The sequence below is a fragment of the Leptosomus discolor genome, chromosome 2, assembly GCF_034619465.1.
Source record: "Leptosomus discolor isolate bLepDis1 chromosome 2, bLepDis1.hap2, whole genome shotgun sequence".
NCBI classification, from domain to species: Eukaryota; Metazoa; Chordata; class Aves; order Leptosomiformes; family Leptosomidae; genus Leptosomus; species Leptosomus discolor.
Genome location: NC_141392.1, coordinates 17,598,679 through 17,615,246, shown reverse-complemented (window position 1 = coordinate 17,615,246; position 16,568 = coordinate 17,598,679). Strand labels below are relative to the sequence as shown.

Below are 16,568 nucleotides of genomic sequence, written 5' to 3'. Positions count from 1 at the left end.
GGCGGGGCTGCGCGGCCCCCTCCTTCCCTCCCCGTCGGCGTGCGCCCTGTTTTCTTCCTTTCGTGTTTATACAGATAGAAATACATCTGTTTTTTTTTTTTTTTCCCCTTCCCATCCGTTCTGGGAAGTGAAACGCCGGTGCGAGCCGGAGGGGGCTGTTACACTTCAGTGATGCGGTGGGGCTCCTCGCAGGATCGTGCTGCATGATCTGCATCTCGAATGAAAGAGAAGACCTTTTTAAATATATAAGTGCGTATGCCTGTGCACGCACGGTGAAATCGGTGTCAGTCAGTCTCGGTTGAATTTGAGTGCAATTATTATTATTAAAGCATCGGGAGTGGCCATATATTTTTTTCCCCCTTCTTATTAAGTACATTAAAAGATTTTTGGTTTTTATGATAATTGTTCTTTTCTCTTAAAAATTAAACGTACACAGTTAAACACACATGTAGTGTGTCTGAAACTTACAAGGGTTTAGTTTCAGGCTGGGAACAGCGAGGTAGGCTGGAAATTAAGCACTGCCACAGTTTGACACTTGTTAAAAATAGTGTTGGCTTCTTTTTAAACAACAAAACCCTCAAAAGATTTTTTTTTTGTTTTATTTTTTTGTTATTTTTGTTGGCAAAGTAATAATAATCATTAAAAAAGCAACCCCAATGCAAACTGAAACAACCATGTCTGGAGAAGTGCGTTTGAAGCAGTTGGAGCAGTTTATTTTGGATGGGCCAACTCAGACTAATGGGCAATGCTTCAGTGTGGAAACCTTACTGGATATACTCATCTGCCTTTATGATGAATGTAATAATTCCCCTCTGAGAAGAGAGAAGAACATCCTTGAGTATCTCGAGTGGGGTAAGTTTGAACGTGTTTATTTTGTGTACATCCTTCCATGTTCCTCTCTGCTTTGTATAATGTCTCTGTTATTTATGTGTAAGAGGAAATTGTTTATAACTCAGTATTTTACTGGGAAATGTTATTAGTTTTACTGTATTCAAACGTGGTGGTGCTAAAAAGAAATCTGTATTAGTTATTCGTCTTTGAGATATGTGCATTCTTTTTTTTTGTTTGTTTGGGGCTTTTTTGTTTTTTCTTTTTTTTTGACATGGATCAGACTGGTACATGAGGCATATTTGTTTGCTTTCCGGCCCAGCTGTTGAGTTTTGTATACAAAAGTTGCTGGGAATATAGAAGGGTGAGAGATAAATCCTCTGATGCCTGGGAAAAAGATCAGTACACAGTTGTCTGATTTCCATCTGCAGTCAAATCTATACTGTTTTAAAATAAAAGGTAGTTGGTCAACAAGAAACTCCTCCAGCTCTCTTAAACGGTATGGGTTTGAAGTGTCTGTGAAAATGGAGAAAATTACATTCTCTTCTTTAACGTAAAATCGTTGCTGACTTAATTAGATTGATTTTCCTGATGAGGAAAAAAAAAGTTGAAAAGCAGAATGAAATTGTGTGTCAGCCCAGCACCCTTCCCATTTTCTTGCTTCGTTTTGGGGAGATAGGGTGTTTGCAGATTATTAAATGAAAACAGATGAAGATAGCTTTCCAGTTCTTCCTAAGTTGTCACAGAACTGGTCGTCTCTATGTTTTTCTTTTTAATTTGTTTCCTTCCTCCTCATAAAACACAGATGCAAAACAGAAGATGTGACCTAAGAACCTTGATGAGAACAGTTACTGTATCTGACCTTCAAACTTCAAAGTCATGCTGCACTTCTGCATTTACATGCAGAACCATTTACCATATTTGCTTTGTAATAAATACATCAGCAGGCCTCCTTTATTTAAAAAAAAAAAGCACATTTTCGAAACACGTAAGAAGCGTTTGATTAATTAGCTGGTTGAGCTCTTCATAATGAAGTCACTGAGGAAAGACATTGTTTTGATAACTGATCTAACAACTTGAGGCTGATATGTGTGTGTTTTATTTTCCTGCTCCTCACTGTAGTCATACTGACATCTAAAGGACATCTGACTCAGTAATTAAGTTTCTTGTACTGTTCATATTGCGCTGGTCTTTGTTTTCTTATTATCTGGAGGAACAGGCTATAATTAATGCATCCTAGCTAAGGAGGAAATAGTAATTAAAAGTACTTCTGAAGAATCTTCCCTCTAAAACTGTCAGTGGCTTACAGAAGCTGTGAAAGACTGGGAAAATATGGTGGCTCCAAGGGTATTTTGTACGAAGGAACTTAATGTAGTCTGCAGCGGATCTAGCCAGCTGATATCCTGTAAATAAAAATTAAAAAAAAAAAGTTAACCATGTCAATATGGTCAGAGTAATGGTGTGCTCAGGACTCGTTTTGGGTGCTGGTGCATTTGGTGGTGGTTGTTTGATGGATAAATGCATCATAACAAGGCTCTGACAGTACCCGAAGATTTCTGTAATACATTTTACAGGCTGCTGATGGAAATAATACACTGTTTTGGAAAGGCTGGAATAAGGTTTCTTGCTGGCCTATTTTTCCTGCTAGTTTTCCACTCTCATGCTCCAGCTGTGCCTTAGCAGGACTCTTGAGCTTCAGATGAGACCAGTTCCTCCCGTTTTCAGGGCTGAGTTGCCCAAGTCCTCTGCTCACAGCTCTGCTATCCGGACTTCTGCCCTGAGGGTTTTTTCAAGAGGGTTTGTGAGGTGAAATGCAAAAGCAACGGTTTCTAGTACCTGGCGTTGGAAATGTCTGTGTGAATGATGTCTTTATCCTGCAAACACTCACATGAGTTGTCTCTTCTGAAAGCCAGCTCTGACAGTGAAACTAGCCATCTTTGGCATTTGTGTTGAGATCAGGGGGTTGAAAAAATAAGGTTCTTACAGAGGTAGTGTACCCTCCAGTGCTCTGGTGCAGTGAAGTTACTAAGGGTACCCTTGTTCTTTGATATGATTGTCACCTCACATGTCTCTCTCCCCAAAAGGGGTAACAATATAAGTGGTTGATTAGAAAGAGGTTATATGTGGTTTTAAAGTTGGAGACGTGCCGAGTAGTGGTAGAAGCAGAAGGCGGGCAGCCAGAAGTCGTAGGCTCTGCCCCTGCCCTCCTTCAGTGCCTCAATGCTGAAGTGCTTTCAGTTCGGTTATTTTTCAGCTTCCCTTTTTGCACAGTAGGGAAAATACCACCATTTTTACACCAGGGAGTTCTGAAAGCTGCTGTATATGAAGCACTCTTAGTTTTGAATGTACTGTATAAAATGGTGTGCATTAATTTATTTTTCCCATCAGCGAAATAAAACTTGGTGCTTGGTATATCAACTGGTGGGTGTCAGTTGGTTGCTGTCTTGGAAAGACATTTTGTGGGTTTATGCCAAGCATCCACAAATTTGCTTTATTACTCTGAAGAGCACCATCTGAAACTATTGGCACTGGTCTTGGGATGGTATAAACTGGTGTGCTTGTGCATTTACAAATTGCAAAGTACAAATTTACTCCTGAGAACTGATCATCATCTTAAGCTTAAACTGCTTGTAAAAGTTGTTCTTTCTAGAAGCAAGTAAGTTATATTTGTATAGCTACTTGTTTTTAAGAAAAGACTAAGAAAGAGCTGGTTGGTGATCACAGACTCCCGTTGAGCACAACAGCAAATAATTTTTTCTCGCTTTTCAGTGGTGCTGTTTTGAGGTGCTACTGTTTGGTTTTATGGCTTTTTCGGTTGGTTTTTTTTTGTTTTTTTTTTTTTTTCAGGCGGTGTGATGTGGATGTGTATTTCTATACACATAGCTGTTCTAGGTCTGAGATGTTACATGCTATATTTCATGTAAGACTGAATATTCATAGCACAATCTAAATTTTGTGGGGGAAATGTTTAGGGGGTATTCTAGCATGGAAAAGCTAATGTGGTCTTAGTGACAGCCATGTGACTGCTGCTATATTTAGGGGAACTAACTAAGAAGCTTCATGTTGTAGTCCTTGAATCTTTTAGGACTATTTTATGCACTTGTTGTCTAGATCTATAATTTATTAAAAATGAAGCAGGGTGGAACAGTTGAGCATCTGAACTGGTTGTTCATCTTTTGTTTTGGTTTGACATTAGAAGTTTAACTGAGCAAGTGGAGAAAGTAAGGTCTCTGCAATGTGACATTGTTTTACATTTTTGTAGGTTTTCAGTCTTTTGGAGGTGCTGAAAATATCATTAGACTGGTTTGAAGTGCCAGGTTAGTTATTTTGTGATTTAGATTCTGCATTACTTCTAAAATATTTTTTGTTTGGCTTAAAGTGAAAACATAATTACTTTTCCTATTTTTATACATTACTAGTTTTGTGACATGCAAATAAGATGATTTGATTTTGTTGTTTATTTGACATAGGTATTTTATATCCAGTGACAACCATGGAGACTACCATTGTATTTGAATTCCGAGATGACAGGAAGGAAATGGACGTTTAGATTTGGCTTGTCCTATGTATTTGATGCTAGTTTTCATTTTTATCTCTATTGATAGTTGTATTTGTGATTTAGAAAAGGGATTGACTAATTATAGCAACTGGAGCTTACCAGAAGAAGCTGTTGAGAATTCAGAGTGCTTTGCTTTTTCTTTTCTACATGTGTCTGAGTTGCCACAGTGACTCAAGACTGTGAGGGAGGTAATGAAGGCTGATAAGCTGAACTTGAAAGAAAAATAATAGTGATGGAAAGAAGCTTTTAGAGATGTTTTTGTTCTGGGAAAACTTCCTTTACAATGGCTCCATTTGAATTGGTTTTAAAAAGAAACTAGAACAGTGTTATTTAGGGTGCATTGAAAGAAAAGGTGAATAAACTTCAAAATGTATGGAGATGTAAGGGAGGGAAGATGGAGAGCACTACTAATAGCATGGTGCGCTCAGTGACTTGACTGAATCTGTTCTTTTGTAGGAAAAACGTAAACTGTCCTTTAGTGGTTCCCTATGCCCCGCCCCCCCCCCCCCCCCCCCCCGGAGGCTTTGGAAGATGGATTAAATTGTTCTCGTTTCACCTCTAGTAGAAATGAAATGGTATGTTTATACAGTACTGATACGGTCATAGAGTAGACTGTCATCATTGGTCTCATACTTCTGTTGTTCAAATACGCAGCATCTCTTCTGGACATTAAGAATGGTTCTATCACCATAAAACCATTTTTTCAAGACAGATTTGTGGAGAGGTTGTCTGTGTTTTCTTTCTGGCGAGATCTCTCTCATGTTTTTCCTTAAGAAAAAAAAGTATGCCCATTTTTGACCTAGGTTTGTTTTTAAATATTAGTAACAAAAGAAAACAAAATCTTGCCTCTAGACTCCTGCACCTCTTCTGTGTTATTCAACTTTTTGTAGGTCATGAAAGAGATCACAGGCATTTTCAGCTGAGTTGCTTATATTTTGTTTTTAAAGCACACTGTTAAAAAATAATCCTTCATTTAGGTCCTATTAGCAGCGACAGCAGTAAAAGACTTGGCACTCAACTTCTATTAAGTGTTCCTTATTTTTTTGAAGTAGACTTTGGTGCTTAGTACTATCTAACCCATTAGAAATACTTTTTTTTAAAAATAAATTTTAGGAATTAGCTTTTTTTTTTCCTACTTATAGTCATAGAACTGGGACTACTTCTTGGTCTGATTGATGTGAGTGAAAACAGTTATTAAATTATTTTGGGGGAGGAATGAGCATCCTGCTTGTTAAGGCTGCTTAACGTGCTTAAGCATATGCCTAATTTTACATGTGAGTTGTTTCATTGCCTGCAGCTGAGGTATACAGAGGTATGGGGATCCATCTATGTAGAAGTCATTGTGGCATTCTTGACACACAAATTTCTGTCATTGTTTGCGATAACACTTTATTTTATGTAAACCATTGTTTCTGTTACATAGCTACAGCTAACAATTAAATGCTTTTTATTGATTAGGGTGAGAGAAGGACGTTCTTCGATGCTGTCAAATAGACCTTCCAATCTCCATGTTTCAGAATATTGTGTAAACAGCTTCTTTTATACAGATGCAGTTTTATACCAGATTACTTGAAAAAGAAGGAAAAAAAATTGCAGGAGAATACATGGTTGCCTGTGCAGACTTTACTGTTAGGTAGCTCTGTGTTTAACCTCTGTACCTTTTGAATTGTGACCTCTCCCACATTTATTTCCGTTTTGATTCTTGTCTTGAACAGAGGAAACTAGTTACTGTAACTTTGTTAACAGTTCTCATGTGATTAAATGAGCTATGAGACCATCCAATTAATTCTACTTGTTTTGCATTAGGGTTAAAGCCAGTTTCCAGTAGAGTGAGGCATTAATCCATTGTAACTATTTGTTTCTTACCACAATTAGTCTCACAGTACACCAAGTTTTTTAAACTTATTTTTACTTATAATTAAGGTGTTTGGGTTTGTGGTTTTTTTTTTTTTTTCAAAGATGTGCTTTTTTTGGTTGCTTTTGTTCTTTTGGGCTGGGAAAGTTTGGAGGTGTTCAGACGGAAGTTTGGAGGTACTCAGAGGCTGCCTGGCAGGCTTTGGGGCTTGTGTTATTTAGGTTGACTGACTTCTGTCAGTGACGTCGTTTTTATTGCAAAGGTGTACAGCTTGCTTAGAAAGCTAACCAATACTTCATTTTCAGGAATTTTAGGAATGCCTTTATTAGGTACAGAAATTCCTAGCATGCTTTGCTCTAGTGGGGACAGATGGAGAAATACAATTATATGGGTTAGTCTGCTCAGTGGGCATTATAAACCTCATGACAACACAATAAATTCTCTGTTACTCAGACATTTCACATTAAAGGGTTAATCCAATAGTTTTTGTGGGTTGATCATAACTGTAAAATGTACTGCTGAAGGTGTGTTTGAATTCTTAACCTCTGTGTAGCGTATGACGCCATGTGTGTGTACCTGATTAAACTCCTTGTCTTTTGTCCCTTCTCTCTGAACTTTACTCACCTACTCTTCTATAACCTGTAGCATATTAGTAGTTCACAGTTGACTGAAAGAAGGATGTTGTGCTAGAAGAACAATGAGCTTACTTGGACCAATATACTTTAATGCTTTGTTTCATATATATATATATATATATATATATAAAAATTGGTTTTTTTACAAAGATTGAGGGAAACGACCTTTCTTTTCGAAGGTCTGTCTTATGCCCATAGATCAGTGCTTGAATTCTGAATAGCAGCAGCAAATAAAAGTAATTTCACTTCTGAGTCATACCTGTGGCTGGATAGTCAAGTGCTGGTGCTGTTTCAAAATTTTATTGTGAATAGATTGCAAATACAGGATTTCCAGATGCACGGGGCTGCAGGCTATGGTCCTAGCAATTATTTTTCCTATATTATTTTCTGAAAGTGGACACTGTAAATTATCCTGGATGTGTCTTTGCAAAATATTAACCCATTCATAGCATCCCTAATTACTTTTATACTGTAAAAAATTTACCATCTCCATTTGCACAGAAAACTTCCAGAAACAATTAGATCCTCTTGCCAGGCTGTAAAACCTGGCAAAAAAAAGGTGTAGCTGAGACAGAATTAAAAGAAAAGACCGACTCCTAGACTCGTAAGTTTTATCTTTGGCAAAGCAGGCATTCCTTCCATACGCATTTGTACTTGTTTAATTTGATTTTCTTTTTTCTGGCTGAACAACTAGAATATTTTGTTCTATTCTGGTCTAACTTACCTCAACACATTATTTTCCCAAAATCCTCATTAAGCTTGGGAATGCCACTAATGTGGGCTAAAATCTTTAAAAAATGCAAGTGATTTAGGTCAATCATGTGCAATCTTTTGTTAACTACAAGATTTTTATTTCAAATAGTTTAAACATGACATTAGGCTTAATAATAACTGCAAAAATCTTCTATTCAGACATGTCAGTTTGCTTTATTTCTAGTAATACAGCCTAATTAGGTTTACTAGCGGTCACCATGGATAAAATCCGCATGAGGTGTATCCAGACTCCAAAGGCTTTGTGTTTCATAATTCTTCCTTATCCGTATCCAGACTTCCAGTTTGATTTAAATTAGTTTTGTTACACAATATTGTAGGTTCCTTTTATTCTTAGGGATCAGCTTCTTACTTCACCTTCTCTCTGCATCTTTTTGAAAAGTTTTTGATCTGGAGCTTGTGGATGTTATGAGCTGCAGTACTTTGTAGGCTATTTTGAGCAAAACCCCTCAATCTTTTAAATCTATTTTGTTCATTAGTTTAGTAGAAACATATGGTAATTCTTTTTTGTAGAAAGACTAGGTCAGTTTAGAGTGGCATTACAAAGGGGAGGGAAAATGTATTCATAGATTTTAGTAACAGCATTTACATTTCCTTCAAATGTTGTGGGATTAGGCCAGGAACACTTTGTTGCTCTTTTATCCATTTTCAGTCCTCAGTCCAGGCTTGGAGGAGGACTCTGTTGTCTTAGCTCAGGAGCGTGGAAGTACTTTGTCCTCAGAGTGGAGGGTACATGAGCAGTTTTTCTATGTAAAAGTAATTTTCCTTTTTTTTAAGTATTCTCTCTCACTGTTGCCCTTGTTTCTTACCTTTCATCTTAAAATCGTACCTTATTTTAGGCTTCTGTGACTGTCCTGCTCGTGAGGTGTCCTCACTTGCAGTGAAGGGCCTGCAGGTCTCCATTTCTGAGTTCTTCCTTCTTTCCTTTCTGTGTTTTTTTCACAGGTAATGTTATTCCAAAGCAAAGCTTTAGCGTACTTATCCTCTCTAAGCTGAGGCCTCCTCCTCTTCTTCCCTGCTTCCGTTCTGTTGCTTTTCATCTGAGCAAGATCTCAGTTTGTCTTTCTAATATGATGTGGATATCCAGGTGTCAGTCTGATCTTCCCATGGCCAAAATCTTGGTTTCTGGATTTGGGTTGTTTTTTTTCTTTGTGTCTCCCCAGTCATCCTCAAGGTTTCATGATTTCCTTGGTCAGGTTCATAATAGACAGATTCTGTGTGGAAAATGGTAACAAAAAGTTGTCACCTGTGTGAGAGATACACACAGGCATTACCTACAGGTGCATCCACAAAGTGTTTTCTGTGAACGCCGTGTATATTTCTTATTAGATCCAGTATGTATCAATTGATTTACTGAATGAATCATTTCTACTTGTAAGCTTTCGTAGAGCTGGGGCCTTGGGCTGTTTGTCCTGGCTGGATGAAGTTGTGATCGGTTTTACTCCTGTAGTTTAAATCTGAAGAGACTTAAATGAGATTGTAGCTTTCTCATTTTAATAAAACTAAAATTAAAGAAGTTGCAGGAAGAGTGGCAAGGACTTTTGTTACCTGGCTGCAAAATAGTTCAAGAAAATGTCATTCGTGCTGTGGGGACACCATAGGCTCAAGGTATTTCCTGCTCTTGCTCATTAAAGCTCTTTCACCTTTACCACGCTGCCCTTTGTAAATAAAGCACTGTGTGTTTGAATGTTTTGCAGGACACATAGTAACAAGAGGAGGAAGAAAGAGAAGTTGGTATTTTAATTGTAACACGCTGGTTTTATCTTGGGTGGGAGCAGACTTGATGGTGTCTTAAGGCTGGCTCAGTGCACTGATCTCTGCTTTGCTGGTGCTTACGTGGGCAGAGGGACATAATCCAGTTGAAAACTAACCCTGCAAAAACGTGTTGAAATCTGTTGATCCGGTTGCATGAAGAGATTGTACTGGTGTTTGTACAAATGGAGGGGGCTAGGACTGTGACAGCCCAGACTTCAGTGGCTTCACCTGCTGCAGCTCCTGTGCTCCAAGTTTAGAGGCTGCCCCTCAGATTCCCCTGTAACGTACAAGGAAGCTACAAATTTGAACCAGATTTTTATGTTTCCAGCTTTTTCTGATAGATGCTTGTAGTAGAAATTCAGTAAGCGTTTTTGTTTCTGTAACAGTTATCAAAACTTTCCTTCTTGTGATGAGAAAATTTCTAATCATGAATAGGGGTCTTCAGAATAGCTGTCCGATTTTGATGACAGCAATTCCTTAGAAAAAGAAAGTGGTGGTATATTTATGTGTTTTGTGGTATTTGGCATGGTATCACTCAGTGTCTTCAAACATTTTTCATTGTATGTTTTGTAGCTGAAAGACAAGGATTCTTATATTAACACGCTGGAAATAAAAAAAAGTTTTGTTCTATTTCCCCCAACTTTTAGAAAACACTTGACATTGTTCTATTTTGCAAAAATTTGAAAGGATCCTTTTATAATTTTGGTAGGGACTGACACAAAAGAGACTTGTTTTTGCCATGATCTGATATGTTAGAGGAAATTATAGAAGCTACTTCCTACGTGAATAGAAATTTGCAGAGAAATTAATTATCATTTAGCTGTGCTGTTTCTGTCCGAAGATGCTTTATTTTGTTGTGTCATTCCATGCCCAATATTGACTATTTTTACCTTCATAGCTAGCAACCACTCTTGGCTAGTGAAAGATGTATTTCTAAACTGTATCTTTGCAAATGTCATGATTTAACACCTGAAATAAATTTAGGCAAATTGATTTTTCTGAATCTAAGTATTTGGTAGTAAGCTGGCTTTTTTGTTTTCTTTATACCTTTGTGGGCTACCTGTTTTTCTGAAAGTAAGGAATGACTCAATAGCTCTGCTGATGATAATCCAGACTCTAAATAATTTAGAATTAAGGTTACTAAGAGAAAATGGTATGTGATGTGTATTGCCACAGCTAGTGTGTATTATTTTGTTAACTTGGTATTTCTTGGTTAACTTGATCATCAAGTAACACTTTGACTTGAGAGGTGATCTGGAAACCAGTTGCTTCTAGTGACGTAGCTTTTTAGCTACTGCAGTGAATGTCTGTACAAACACACCATTGAGTATATGCTACCTGAGCTTACATTAACACCTGAAAAATCTCTTCCTGGGTGATTTAGCAGAGATGTCATCTGATCTTATTGGTAGTGGCCTGGTGCTTTAACTGTCTGGAGGGGAAAAAAAGGATGCAGCAGGGGCAAGGAGTTGCTGATTTGCGGTCTAGCTGCACTCTTCTTAAATATTTTTACATTCCTTTTCTCCAAAACTAGGACTACTTTATGGAATTACTCAGTGCTGACAGTATTACATTCACCTTGTGATCCTTGGCTCTACCAATAGAAGGGAATCTTTTCCAAGAAATTCTTGATGTTAGTGTTTAAAAATTTGCTTTAATTTCACCATTAAATTTTCTTCATAAGGGAACAATCCAGTCTCAAGTTTTTTTGCTTTATCTTGGTCATGTAGTTTATGTTGTTGGTAAATGTATTTAACCATGTACATGATCATAGCTGTAATTACAAATGCTTCCTAAACACCTCAAAAGCTACATGATACATTGCTGCTCATTGACTGTTTCTAAAGCCTCAATATATTCTGTTCTAAAACATGCTGAATTTGTGGCACTAAAACCTTTCAGTGATGTCAAACTCTCGTACGATTATTCAAAACTTGTGTAATTTTGTCCCATGTGATCTGAATTTTTTCCCCACCCACCTTAATTAAGAACTAGAATGTTAATTGACAATTCTTAGTGAAGACTGCTCGTTCAGCAAAATGAAATTTTACATTTTAAAACATAGGAGTTAAGGAAATGTTATTCTGTCTCCAAAGTTTCTTGCCTTGTCTTTCACTTCAGAGAGAGGTTACATCTTTTGGGGATTTCTTTTTTTTTTTTTTTTTTTTTTTTTTAATGTCTTTTCATTTTTTTCTTTTCCAGTTTAAGGAAACCATATTCTCTAATAAGTCACTGTCAGATCTGGTTAGATGAAATTAATTCACTTGTTTGGGGCAAGTGTTTTCTTTAGTAAAATAAAGTAGTCTTGATGCTATCCCACTGACTCTAAAGCAACAAAGAAAATTTTGTGACTGATAGATTTTCATGGTACTTTTGCTAATGTTAGGCTGCCATTTGGTTTTGCTTTTACTTCAGACTTTCAATTTCTGTCAGGGACGCCTTCTCCAGTTCTTTCTGTATCCCCCGGCGTGTGAAATTGTACACTTACAGTGACAGGGTGCAAAGGTCAGTCTTAGCACTGTTCCAGCGTCAGGGATATGAAACCATTTCCTATGGGAAGCGGTAGAGGAAGCTTGCAGTAGATGGAAGATGGTAAATGAAGTAATTTTGGCAAAGCTACAAGGATTTCTTCTTGGTATACTGATTGTTGCTTTCAATAACACCGCCACCACCATCCCCCTAAAAGCTTGTGGCAGAATTCTCATTAGCTTAAAGAGAAGCCAGGTCAAGCATGTCAAACTGCACGTTTGAGTTAAGCGTAAACACCTATTACAGGGGTTCGGGGTCCTTTGTGTGTTTATAAAAGCATTGTAGCTCTTCTGCATTGTGTAATACCTGGTGTCCTTTCTCACTTAGAGTGTTCAAATCAGACAAATATTTGAAGTCTGAAAGTGTGCCACTTGCTGACATTTTGAGCCTCACAATTTCAGCCTAGATCTTGACGAATAAACCCAGATTCTCTTCTTTCTCTCTGCCTTAGTGTCTGTCTCACGCCATATTCTTCCATGCCTGGCGTTTGAAGACTTAGGAGTTATTTTTCCCTTCTGCTTTTTTCTCTTTGAGAGAAAATCAGGCTTTTCGATGAAAGGCTCGTTTCCCTGCCGTAGGTGGTGTGTCAAGACTTCAGAAAGTGTAGACATCTGAATGGGGATGGATTCTGGATCTTTAGGAAGGGGAATTGTCTCTCTTTCAAGATGAGTATGTATAGAATTATTATAATAGAAATTCAGATGATGTATTTAGAAGAGTCTGTGTGTATACATAGATATAGATTATATGTGTAGGAAAACATGGTGGTTTTGGTTGTTGGGGTTTTCTGTGGCCTTTTTTTTGCTGTGGTGGGTTTTTTGGTGGGTTTTTTTTTTTGGTTTGTTTTTTAGTGTTTTTTTTTTGTTTTTTTGTTTTTTGTTTTTTTTACAATAAAGCTATACAGACTGTAGGTGATAGGCATTTACTTAACAGCTATGAGCCAAAACTGTGATGTCTGGTTGGAAGAAGAAAGCATTTGTAAGCCAAATTCTGCTCATTTAATGAAGATAAGTGTGACATTAATTCACTGATACCCATGTGTTATTAAAGCAGTTCATATTTGCTGCTGAGCTTTTAAAGAAAAGCCCTTTACTTGAGGTCATTAACTGGTCAAGTAATTAAAACTAGAGTTCGAGTGCTGTAGCTTTTTCTAGATGTCCAGTGAGAATATTTTCTTTATTTTGCTTTGATTTTTTCAAAGTATACCTTAAAAATGTGTATTTGTTTCCAAGTTGGGAGGTTATAAATGTTCATTTTTTCTTTCAGTAGTGTGATTCTAGTTGAGAAAGTAATTTACTGTGATACTGGCCATGTGCGTATATTGCCTTGAAAATCTGTTTGAGAAAAGCGGGTGGTTATTAGCACCTTAAATATTTCTGCACAGAAATGGAGGCAGAGCTGTGATTTGTTGAAGGCCATTCAAAAACTCAGTAGAAAAGCACTTTCTAGGATCCAGGTTTATGTGTATGTTCCTTCCAGCCTTTTGGTTTTTTCCCCCAAAGTTTTTGAAATGTTTGCCGTGGAAATTCCTGAAGGTGTGGGTGGCTTGTAACTTCTTTGTGTTTAAGTGCTTTTTTATTTGCTTACATTTTCAACGTACTGTTTGGGTTCTCAAAGCTTGGAATCTTACTTCTGTGATCTTATTGCTGTGATGTCCCCTTTCCTGTAACTTTAGCACTGTACAATTCAGAGCAGTGGCAATTGTTTTATTTCTCTTAAGGGAGGTGCTCTTTTCTGCAGTGGTCAGGTGGATGTTTGCCAGAATTGTGTTTTGAGCAACTGTTTATGATTGTTGAACTTGGACCTCCATAAAAATTAAGCTCCTTTTAACTCATACAGCAGTTTGTACTTCACATTTTCAAAACCTTTCCTGCAGCCCCCCGAAGTGTATGCACGCCACTGGTATTTCAGAAAAGTTTTCCCAGGGTGTCCAAATATCTCATAGAAATAGCAATGCATACATTTAAATCTTGTCTCATACTCACTGTTTATGAGATAGGTTTGAACTGACTCCTGCTGCGTTTGGGGTTTGCTTAGCTTGAATGGACTTCGAGGAAGACTGGTGGTGGTGGTGTTGGAGCAAGTAACTGTTAGTCTCCAAAATTCAGTTCAGAGAGGAGAAGGGGGATTTGTATGTAACATTGCTACACTAGAAACTTTTCCCATAAGACTTTGTATGCTTTCAGGAAGTTAAATATGATGACAAGAGAGATAATCAGAAACTCTTGATTATAATCTCCAGCCAACACTGGAAATTATCTCTTAGAAAGCTGTATATGCATAGGTATTGCTCAAAAAAGTTTTAACTGAAGGTTAAGGCAAATCCTCTTATCACCTTGTATTTAGTCATCAGCTGAGGTATAAATGACAGTATAGGTAGGCAGTTTCAAAGTACGATCACTTCTGTGGATCAGGAAATTCCACCTCTCTACCCCTCCACCCCTCCTTTTTTTGCTGCCTGGTCCTCCTGAGTATCTGCTTCCTGCCTGTTCCCACTGCACTGAACCACCCTGCGGGGAATTGATTTTAAAGCAAATGTGCTAAGTAAAACTCAACTTTCCATTAAGAAAGGCTGCTCTACTTTTTTAGTTAATTTTGTTTCACTGTTTTATGCTTAAGAACTTCTGAGCACGTTCTTTAGAGTGCTCTGTGATTGGTTGCTCGATCAGTCTGTTCTTAAAGCAGCTTAGACATGACATGCCAGAAGAGAAATGCTCAATTTTTCTTTTAAATAGTACTGCAAAAGAAAAATTCAAGAGCTATTCATGTGATATTACTTTACAGATAGTACGTATCTCCCAGGTGCAGTGTACTTTATGTAATACATAATGCTTTGCATCAGAGGTTACCATTATTTGTGGGGGACTTTGTTTAGTAAGGGTATTTCTGAATGATTTCATTGTCTCATAATTTGCATTTCCTTCCTGTTTTGTTTGTGCAGAAACATTTTGTACAAATAGTTGTAATTTGTCTTTTTGCTCTGCCAGATTCAAATGGCGAAAGTTCTTTAAGTGTCCCAAGGGTTATTTGTAATATACCTGGAATAGAGGAATCGGAGCAGGCAAGGAGTTTCTCGGAGTTCTTTGATGAAAGTATGGCAAGGGCTGGAATTTGCCTTCCATGGCCTACAGCCATAGCCAGCCCTTGGGCATACTTCCTGAACATGGGGAAGGAGTAGCTATTCCTCTGCTCTACTGTTGCACATTTAGTATGTGTAAAATTTCAGTGATTTATGGTTCTTATTCTTGATTTGGTACAGTAGGACTTTAGAAACTTGCCTCCTATTCTTTATTTTACAGTCAGATGTGAAAGATCACGAATGAATTGGTGCTCTGAGGTGAAGGCTTACTAAAATGAATTTGCTTGCTAGTCTGTGGACAGTAGAATTTGTTGGCTTCATTAGCAGGTGAATAGAGAAGAGTTAACTTTTAGTGAATTCGTTGATTGTTTAAAGTGAGGTCTCTTGAAAAAGCACGTTAACAAAATATTAGACTTCAGCCTGACCACATGACATGTGAGTTAATGAATAGTCGTTCACACCTGTGTAAAATCAAAAGCAGTCAGAACAGTAGTGAGTTTTAATATTTTTAATGGAACAGTAATATCTGAATGAAGTGCAAGCTAGTGCAAAACCAGATCCTACCTCAGTATTTGTTTTGGAGAGCTTCAGTAGCTCATTTGTGGTTTTCCTCCTTGTAAATAGTGCAGTTATCCCATCTCCTGCTGAATGTTTTTATTTGTATTTTCTGCTGATGAATGTGTCTGTGTCTCTGAGCTATATTAAGGAAGGGTATACAGCCAGTTACTTGCTGATTTCTTGAGCTAAATCCCAACTTGCACAGAAGAACTTAATGTTCTCCTGGAGGTTCCTGGGTCCTTTCCCCCTTGTCTTCTCAATTCCATGTAACAGAGGAAGCTTTCTTTTATGTAATATTAGTGTAGTGAGTCCCTTCCATTTTGTGAGCTCAGTACTGTAGTAGGTGAGCTGCAGATTAAATGGAGATTATATCCTTTACTCGTCCCTTTGAATGCTTTTTCCCCTCTTGCTTCTTGTGCCTTTAACTGGTAGCTGAGACTGCATTGCCATGCTCGAGAACCTCCTAGGCTTTGTTAGCACAGCCAAAATAATCTTTGTTTTAAGGTACTGTTCTGCAGTAAGCACGATAATACTTTTCCTGTGGGTTGATTAAATTCCTCAAAAATGTTACTGCAGATGGTTGCACTGGAAAAGAAGAGGCATGTTTCTCTCTTCTTATTTCATTAATTGCATGCTGTGCATCATTTTGGGGCTTATTAGCTGAGAAGAGTAGTTGGGATTCAAAACTTATATACTTGAAGTAATCCATTATTATTTTTCTTTTTCGTGCTGTTCACAGTATTAAAAGACAAACACAAGAGAAGTCAGTGTGATAATTTTTCTTTCCTTTTTCTTTCAGTTCTGATAGCTCAGGAAGGAAACCTTACCATGAAAAGAGAATTTCATCTGTCGCCATTTCAGTGGTATTGCAGAACACTGGCCTTCTGGTCATGCTCAAGGCACTGATTAGCTTCTGCACGAGTACAGAACAAATAAATGGTGGTTCAGAACCACCTTTCCATGTTTGCTGAGAGTTATGACTCATTTATAAACCTTAGT

General features: G+C 37.6%; 1 protein-coding gene across 5 annotated transcripts in view; it reads left to right on the top strand.

Moving 5' to 3' along the window:
• The first annotated feature begins 656 nt into the window (after nt 1-656).
• Nucleotides 657-16,568, top strand: part of CDC42BPA (CDC42 binding protein kinase alpha) — a 191,916-nt gene continuing 176,004 nt past the window's right edge. For 4 of the 5 annotated variants that reach the window (XM_086460661.1, XM_086460663.1, XM_086460662.1 and 1 more), the window contains exon 1: nt 657-852. In XM_086460661.1, coding sequence (XP_086316787.1) covers nt 657-852 — 196 coding nt within the window. The remainder of the gene's footprint in view (nt 853-16,568) is intronic. The other variant, XM_086460665.1, reaches the window with a different exon arrangement.